At 36.5% G+C, this 9,640-nt stretch overlaps 1 protein-coding gene across 1 annotated transcript; it reads right to left on the bottom strand.

Annotated features, from left to right (window-relative positions):
• Nucleotides 1-5,616: 5,616 nt before the first annotated feature.
• LOC131032639 (caffeoylshikimate esterase) lies at nt 5,617-9,169 on the bottom strand. The gene is made up of 2 exons (XM_057963656.1): nt 8,134-9,169; nt 5,617-6,200 (listed from the first exon to the last, which is right to left on the bottom strand). Exons 1-2 carry the CDS (start codon nt 8,793-8,795, stop codon nt 5,894-5,896), a joined length of 969 nt encoding a protein of 322 aa, XP_057819639.1. The 5' UTR covers nt 8,796-9,169; the 3' UTR covers nt 5,617-5,893.
• Nucleotides 9,170-9,640: the final 471 nt, after the last annotated feature.

Genomic DNA, 9,640 nt, shown 5'->3' with positions numbered 1-9,640 from the left:
AGTTTAACTTCCCAAGGAGTGTCCCATTGTTCTCTATCTCACATGATCCCTAAAGCTAATGTTTTGCTCTCAGATCATTGAGCAAATGCCTTAGGAATGACAACTCCAAGAACGAGTGATATTGTGATCTATTTGCGTGAATGCATTCTAAGATCTATATGATATGTTAAAAGCTATGATGATTAAGTTAAGATGAAGATAGTGATATGATAATGAGAATAACAAATTATCCTAACATGATATACTAACATGAATATTCTATGATATGAAATGAAATGCTTCTAAATGTTTATGATGATATTTTAACAAAGATAGGCTAAAATACTTAGTAAATTAGACTATAATGTAGATGCATGAAACTTGGATCTTGGATAATGAAGAATGAAAGCTCTATTTATAGGGAAAATAGAGCAATGGAGTGTTAAGATTGAATAATCTTAACAAGGGTTAGGATTGAAAGTTACTCAATCCATGTTTACAATTTTCACCAATGAAATGGTAACAATTGTCAACAAGAGGTGGCCTGAGAGGAGATGCAAGAGGCATTAAATGCTTGAGGAGACATGAAGGTTAGCTTAGGAGGTAAGGTTATGGTTAGGTTAGGGTCATCCATTGGATAAAGCTTTTACCCAAGGGGTAAACTCTTGTGCAAGGGTTAATAGGATAACTATGGTCAAAGCTATAAGTGCTTGATGAGACCCTTTGCCCCTTGGGTTAGATGAGGGTTAAGTTAGGGAGAAAGTCTCTAACCATGAAGGGAGGGTTGAGTTAACCATTAATGGTTAAGAAGACTTTGGAGACAAATTTGTAAGAGTCCTTCCAAATTTGGGTGAACTCAACAAGTTATCTTGTTGAAGAAATATAGCCTTAAATGCATTTAGAAGACTTTCCTCCAAATTTGAGAAGTGACCTCCTCAAACTTAGGAAAATGACATGATTAGAGGGATTGAGGCTAATTAAGATAGATTAGAAGAATCTAGAAGGCTCTAGAAGAGGTTTAGGAGGGAAGTGGGAGATGTAGGATTTTGCAAGTGGATGAGGGAAAATAATTTTAATTAAAATAAAATGTTTTATTTCAGTTAAAATAAATGCAACTTGCATAAATACAAGTGGGGGGATTTTTATAAATAAATTAGATTTATTTATATGCAAGGGTTAATTTAATTAAATGTAAATTTAATTAAAAGGAAGAAAGGGGAATTAATTAAAGGCTAGAAAAGGTTTAGGTGAATTAAATTAAATAAATTAAATAATTTATTTAATCAAATAGATGAAAATGAAGAAATTGATTAAATATGATTTAATTAATAGGAGGGATGGGGTTAAAATAAATATTAAATATTTATTTAAGAAAGTGGTCAGATTTATACGTCTACAGATCCAAATGAGTTGTAGCTCAACATGTTGTATCAAAGCTTTCATAGTTGGATTTTGAAGTGTAACCCTAGCTTGAGTGGAATGAAATACAAAGTTGAAGCCATGTTTATGTAAGAAAGATTTGAGAGATTACAAGGTATGAAACACATTTGCAAGTTATTTTGTTGCAAATCTGAGGGTTTTAGGTTTGTTGTTATAATAAGTTTTTGGTTAATTTGGGGTGTGTGAAATGTTGGGTCAAATGGGTTTTTGGATGTGCTTTCAAAAGCAAGTTTTGGAGGAATGTTTCACAAATGAGCCACTTGGGCAAAAACATATGTCCCCATTAAATCCAAGAGGCCCGAGACATGATTTTTGACATAAAATTTGACCTATTTTGGAAAAGTTGAAAAGAAGAATTTTGTATATCCCCATAGCTTGTTGAATAGTCATACATATGATGTTTATAGAGGCAAATAAATATTAAAAAATAAAAATATTGTGATCCTTTAAAATATTTCTCTTGCAAGAATAAATTAAAATTAAAAAACTCCTAGTGTTTTGAAAAAGATTGAAAAGAAAATTAAAGAAATTTTTGAGTGCCTCTATTGTACTATAGTGCCAAAAGGTATTGTGGTATGTCCTATTGGTGTGCCACAATCCTATTCACCTTGCCCCACTTGACAAGACAATTTTTTTTGCATTTATCAAATAAATTGAAAATCAAAACATAATTGTGTTCTGATTTTTAATTTATTAAATAAATGAAAAATCAAAACATAATTGTGTTTTGATTTTTAATTTAGTAAATAAATTAATAATATGAATATAATAAATTGTAAATCAGAATAAATTGTATTCTAATTTTCAATTTATTTATAAAATTGCAAAACTGAATGTATTGTCAAGTGCATTTTGTTGGTTGCATAGACGACTGCCAAATTTAAACTCTCTTAATTGAAAAAGATGTGATAAATTGTTTGAAAATTACAAAGGAACAATTGTCGTTCAGGCTATATCATAAAATAGACAAAATGGATTAGTGGTATGGTATTCAAGAGCAAATCATTTGTGTGTTTGACATTTGTAGCCATTGTCAAAAAAAAATAATTTGGTTGATTTTACTATCATAATGGATGCTAAATACAAGAACTATATTTATTAAAGCAAGTGGGAAACAAGGATCTTGACCCTATACAAGGTAACCAAAAGGTTGAATGAAACAAGCCCCAACATGCCATAAACTGCAAGGAAGTAGTACAAACAACAGAAAGATAAACAATTGAGCAAGGCAACCCACATAGACAATCCCAAGCAAGAGAGAGTTGATCTATCACTTATAACACAAGTAGGAGAATGGGAAGAGGACGAAGAATGACCTTTCCTCCTACAAACAATAGTCTAAGCGACACTATCATCCAAATGCTCATTACAAGGGGAAGCATGAGGAGAAATCCCCAAAGGGTGCCCATGAGCACATGAAGAGGGAGAATCGACATGCACACATGACAAACAAGTGAGGAATCCCCCACATGGAGTCTATTAGCATGAAAGGAACAATGAAGGGATTTTGAAACGAAAGGTAGGTCGATTTGCAAGGGGAGGGCAAGATATTTCACAATAGAGTTTGAGGGCATTAGAGCTGCAACATAAGCAAGAGACACATCATCATCTTGGGAAGAATCACTCGAAGAATTAGAATCCTTGATAGTTAAGTGGTCATCAATAGTATCTTTCCACCACATAGCAAAGCCATTATGACATGAGGGAAGGCAATCTATAGCCAAGTGATCAATGGAGAAGCACAAATGACATCTGAAGGGAAGGCCCTCATAATTAGGAGGTTGAGTCCAAGAATTGTCTCCAACCATCAAAATCCCATCTCCATGAAGGGGTTTAAAGATATCAATGTCCACCAAAATGCACACAAATGTGGAGTGCTCCATGAATGAAGTAGAATCATCCACTTTCACGAAGTGACCGACAGAGTTAACAAAGTCCTTGTAACAAAATGGCTCCCAAAACTGTATAGGGACATTCAAAAGTCTAACAAACACCAAACATACATTTAGTGGCTTTGTAAAAGGATTAAAGGAGGTTGATGAACAAGGATACAATGCTCCCCCCAAGGCTATAAATTGCCCAACACAAAATCTCTATCCTTAGAAAAGGCAAAGGAGAAAATGAAGAAACTTTTAGTATATGAGAAGAGTTCAATCTCACCTACCGCAAGTGGCCTCCATTAATCCAACAACCATTTGTGGGGATCTAGAAGAGGTCACAGTTTGGAGAATTTGCACACTAAACTCATACGTTGGTAGAAGTACTCATTTTCCACTACATCTTAACCACAAAACACAATCGAGGATAATTTGACACCAAGAAGAGGAGGAGGTTTCTTCCTCAAAAGACGAGCAACACCTAAACCAAAAGCTTGAGCAATGTTGAGTCCATCAATGGTAAAGTTTAACACAACAAGGTGTAGCAACAACAACAATAGACTACCAACAAGTAACAACAACAAAATAACCCATGACTACACTAGAGATAGGAAGCACACTTGCAATAGACGAAATTGAGCTTAACGACACAACAATATAGGAAGCATACCTACAATGGATGAAACCCCAGTAGTGAAGGAACAAAGCCAAATGACACACCACTAGCAGATGTAGACGAACCGTGGAACCCTACAAAGTCCATTTCAAAATCCTTGCTGCATCCATCAACAATAAAAGTCAACACAAAAGGTGCTACAGCAACAACAAAGTGCGCACCGATATCAACAAAAGAACCTGTGGCTGCATTGAAGATAGGATCATCCTACATCAGATTACGCAATAAACACACCCACGACGAATGAAATGAATGACATTGTAACCACACCTGCAACCGACGATGCAATAATGGGAAGCACACCCATGACAGACAAAACCCCAATAGCAAAATAAATAGGGCCAAATGGCTCACCAGCAACAAACGCAAAGAAATCATGGATCCCTAGGACATACGACGAATAGAAGGGAGTAGGAGTGAGAGAGCCCATTTCAAAATTTACAAGTAATTTTCTAAGTACGAGAACTGTTAAACTTGCTTGTGAAAGTGTTCTTTTTCATTTTTGTTTTCTTCTAAAGAGTTATGCCTGATTATTACATCTGCTTAGCTTGGTATTTGTTAAATATTATTGTATCATTAAAACAACAAATTTGAAACATAGCCAGTAACCACACAATTTGGAAAAAGGTCACCATGCAAATTTGGGATTTTAGATGCCCATATATTTGCACAAATTGTTTCTTTTTAATTCACTTACACGATCATTTGAATGCTTTTACCAAGCTCTCTTGCTTTTGCACGTTGTTTTGTTTTCTGCCCGCCATGACAATTTGGACATTATGATTTCACTTGGTCATGGTTTCTGTCTCCAGTAAGATTGTTGATATGGTATTGGAACTTGGTTCTGCTTGATTAGGGCATTTTTGAGAGAATATAATTGGATTTAGGTTGTGTTAACCACTGATAACAAAATGCCATACCAAGTGTATATTGTAGTCTGAGAAAAGCATCAGGCTGCAACTTAAATTATAGTTGAGAAAAAATTGGATTAAATTTCAATCAGACGAAATCTAGACTGAAAGAGCTCCAAATTGAAACATATACAGAGTGTCGTAAATGGTGATAATATCGAGGATTCCTCCTTGCAAGCTAGGTATTACAAGTCATGTACAAAACTAACTGTAGGGTTTTGTTTTACTACTGACAAAAACAGGTGTCTTTTGTCTAGAGGCAGCAGTTATGATTACATTATGGTTCTGACTGTAAAATGCAGTTGAAGACTAATTGGTGAGCGACCTGTATTTGGTAGTGGGAGGAGAAGAGGAGAAAGGGCACTTGGGTGAAAATAAGTGCATGGATATGTGGGGCACTAACTTATGCAGATGCCCAAAATTTATGAAGAAATCAAAGAGCATGTGAGAATATTCAGGTTAATCATATGAGAAATAAGATTTGGAGGCAGGTAAAAAACAAACACTACTTCAATCAAATTCCTTAAAATATGAGCATCATTGGAATGCTTAGATGGGGAGAGAAATCAAGTGGAAAACAAAGATACTGAAAGCCCAAATGAAGACTATTTGACAGATGCTGATAAGACACAAAATGATATTCATCTCAAGCGACATTGGAGCTAGATATCCATACACATGGTGATTGGTGAGTTGACCATTTTGCAATCTTGGACAAATTTACCAAGTCACGTAGCACTAAAATGACTTACTTTTTATTATTAGAATCCATTTACATTTTCAGCCATGAAAATACAAATGATGAAGCTAAAAGATCAGGTAAACCAAGTTGCTTGTGAATGTATTATCTCTATTAACAGAGATCATTGCAGCAATTTGATTTAATTCTACGGAATACCATTTCGTCAAGAAATTGGTACACAACAACCATATCTATTGATTCAAACCCACCAATATTATATATTGACATAATCTGCATACAATGTTGACATTCAGAAACCTGTACACCATTATTCTGCTCGCCTGGCCTTATCAGCCTGCTCACAAAGCCAATCACAAACGTCCCCATAAACCTTGCTCACATCTTCATTCGACTCACCAACAAGCTGGTGCCACATACCCTCATAAATCTTGAGTGTCTTATCCTCACTCCCAGCATTCTCATACAGAGCCCTGACACACTCTGGATCACAGACCACATCCTCTGCTCCATGCACAATCAGCAGCGGCAATGTGACCTCACTGAACTTAGTCTGTAGCTCGCCACAAATCCTGAGGAGCTCCAGTGCTGTGGCAGCACGTGGCCGTGACATAGACCTGTGTGGGATAATTTCAGTGGCTAATATTTGTCAGTTTTTTTTAAATAAAATAAAGATCCACCTTACTTTCCACAACAATATTGGCTGATTGCCCAAAAGAATCTTTCTTCTCTTTAAGAATTCAATCAACAGAAAGTAAAAAATTGCCTCAATTTCAGCAAATAATATTTTTCGAGTAATAGCAATTGAAAACTAGGATTTAACTCAAGTTCTCTCCAAAAGCTAAAAGTTTGAATGAAGGATCCACTAGGTAGTTTACACAAAACAAATTATAAAATGTAAGCTCAGATATGGCTCAAATTCTACACAAAGGTCAGTAATATAATTTTTTCCTCTGAAAATAAGAAACTGTAAAGAAAACTGACTGCGAAGCTTTGTATATAAAAAATCCTTTACTAACTCATCAACTGAAAGAAAGATCGAGCTCAGTTCCTATAAAATAATATCCTAAATTTCTATTAAACAATATTTCCTTTCTTTAAGAATTCCAACCAGGTATTGAATATAAAAATTAACCTCAATTCTCCTTCAGACAGTTTTCGATCTGCAAAGTCTCAATTTCTACAGAAAACAATAATCCACTGACAAAATTCTTCGGACATGACTCGATTGTCAATTTTGATTCCGTCACTCAGCCATTATGAGGTAACTGATTCCATAATAATGAATATGGCAGCTGAAACGTCAGACAAACCTTTTTGGCAGGCCAAAAAGGTTCAGAAAAAAAAAATCGTCTTCAAGATAGTCTCAGCTCCCACAAAATAGAGATATGCCTAATTTTCTACCGTTATGCCAAGAACAAAAAGAGAGTTTTTACCGCAAGCCTGCTGTCATCATTTGCTCTCTTCCTGAAATGGCTGGCCGATTTGATCCGAAAATATTAACAAAATTCAAACAGATTTTTCCCACTCGAACAGTTGCACAACGTTTTCAAGATACAAATTTACCATTCAATAAAAAGCAAGGGACTGCCTGTGCGACAAAAAAGGCATCCTAGATCCCGCCCTTAATAATCCTTTCCTCTAAAAAAGTTATTAATGCAATCTTGATATCATCATTTGCTCCCTTCATGATGATGGCTGGCCGATTTGATCTGAATCGACAATATTAGAAAAATTCCGATGGTTTTTCCCAAAAGCTCTTCAAACAAACAGTTGCACAGAAGCTTTCTAAAATATTTGTGTACCGCGAGACAGCTAACGGCAGCTTAAGACCTTTATCACCATTAAAAGGACAGTTTATTCTCCAATCTTGCTATCATTTGATCGGACAGTGTAATTCGAAAATTTGATATTAACTAAATTCACACAGTTATTTCCAAAAGCTCCTAAAACAGAACAATTGCACAGCATTTTGAAGATTCAACAGTTTCACTATTTAATAAAATGCGCTGGACTACCTGTGCTACAAAAGTGTGCGACCTAGGCCTAACCCCTTCCATGAGATCCCCGCCCTTAATAATCGTTTCCTCTTAATCTCCCAAATCGGAAAGAAATCATCGCCTCAATTTCTCAAGAAAACAAGGCGGATTGTTTTCTGTAAGATTTCAAGACAATATTTACTCAATTTCTGAAGAAAACATCGCCTCAATTTCTTAAGAAAACAAGGCGAATTCTTATTTATAAGAATTCGAGAGAAAATTCACTCAATTCCGATGAAAAACATCTCCTCAATTTATATAGTTCAGTGGTTTTATCCACTTTAAAAAAAAAAAAAAAAACATCTCCTCAATTTCTTGAGAAAACAAGGCGGATCGTTATCTATAAGAATTCGAGAGAAGATTCACTGAATTCTAAAGCGGATTGTTTGCTGCAAAATTCAAAACAACATTCACTCAACTGCCAAAAAAAAAAACATAGTCTCAATTTCAGAAAAATAAATAAATAAATTTATACATAAATTTTTTAAAAAAATTGAAATATATCGTCGACCTGTGAGGATCCTTGATAGCCAAGCTGCGCTTCCACTCCACTTTAAATGAGACCGTAGGTAAAGCCTTAGTAGGCACAATCTCCCACGTTGGCGCAGCCCACGCCACGATCGACAGCAGGTGCTCCAGAGGCCAAGGGGGCTTAAACTTGGCGGAAATCCCACACATGGCACCGTTAAGCACAGCACCAGCCCAGACATCCCTCTGCCTCAAATGAATCAGCAGCGCAATAGCGCCGCCCAGCGACTCCGAGTACAAGAAGGCCGGCAGGTCCGGGTTCGAAGCCCGGGCGTAGTCAAAAAACTGCAGGCAGTCATCAACGACAGGCTTTATATCAGGAATATGAGCCCGCAGGCCCTCGGAATAGCCATGGCCCTGGTGATCAAGCGCGTAAACGCAAAAACCTTGCTTTGCGATGGCGATGGCGGTGAGCTGCACGAGCCAGTTGGTGGAGCCGGTGAAGCCATGAACGACCCCGACCAGACCCTTCAAAGGAAGGGCGTGTTTCGGGTGCCATGATTGAGTGAAAATGTTCATTCCGCCCTTGTTCTGCATCAGAGCATCCCGGTGAACCACACCATGTTTTTCATAGAATTCTTCGCTTGTCAGCCCACCGAAGAGGCTCCCTGCATTGGCATCCTCCACAGGGTGCGCAAATCCCATGATTTGCTTGCTTGCATACACCAATGTCAATCTTTCTGTGTTGTGGGTTGATTCTTATAAAGCAGGAGGGACATTTTCTTTCAGTTTTTCTGTTTCAGTGGTTGGTTGTTTGTGTGACACAAGCGAGAAAGGACGTGGGCATGGTAGGTGAGACGAAATAAATGAGAGGCAGAAGATTAGTTGCAGGTGTGAATTGCGTGGGGAGGTGTGCGGTCCGGAGTTGTGGGATAAAAGAGGGTTTGAATCGAAATAAAGGACGATATAAAGGACAGCCGGATGTAAATGTGCAATAAAAGCCAAGGAATGAGGAAGCAGTTCAGGACATTCATGCAACACTACCCATTTCTTTAAATGGCCAACAGTTTCACAATTTTGTCTGGTGGATGGTTGAATGAATGAATGAATGGTTTTATTCACGTTTATGAGACTGATGAGATCAAGATTCAGAGTCTTAAATTATAAGTATATTCTTTTTAATGTCTGATTTTCTGTTATGTATCTTGACTAAAAAGCTAGTAGTCTTGTTGAATGAATGAAAGATTTTAATAAGGTTCATGAAATCAAATATTTTAAGGGATTAAATTTTTTGGGTTGGATTTATAATATTTTATTAAAAAAATCACATCCAATGAAATTATAAGTGGTTTATTTAGATTCATTAGTTTTGCCTCCTTGATGTTCTAATTCTGAGGGAAGAACCCACCATTTGTATTCACCTTCTAAATACTCAAATTATGAAATGCCTTCCTTGATTTGTTTGAGCATCCTCTATCATAAGCTTGATTTGTTTGAACATCCTCTATCATAAGCTTCTTCATGTTGCTTCTTCACTAACAACTTGTGTT

This window comes from Cryptomeria japonica, chromosome 11 (assembly GCF_030272615.1).
Source record: "Cryptomeria japonica chromosome 11, Sugi_1.0, whole genome shotgun sequence".
NCBI lineage: Eukaryota > Viridiplantae > Streptophyta > Pinopsida > Cupressales > Cupressaceae > Cryptomeria > Cryptomeria japonica.
The sequence above is the reverse complement of the archived record's forward strand: the minus strand, read 5'-3'. Positions and strand labels throughout refer to the sequence as shown.

What these genes read in the sequence shown, in the direction of transcription:
- LOC131032639 (XM_057963656.1), bottom strand. Translation starts at nt 8,795, where the DNA reads ATGGGATTTGCGCACCCTGTGGAGGATGCCAATGCAGGGAGCCTCTTC. An exon ending in GCTATCAAGGATCCTCACAG is followed by an intron (nt 6,201 to 8,133) that starts GTCGACGATATA and finishes TATCCCACACAG; the next exon opens with GTCTATGTCACGGCCACGTG.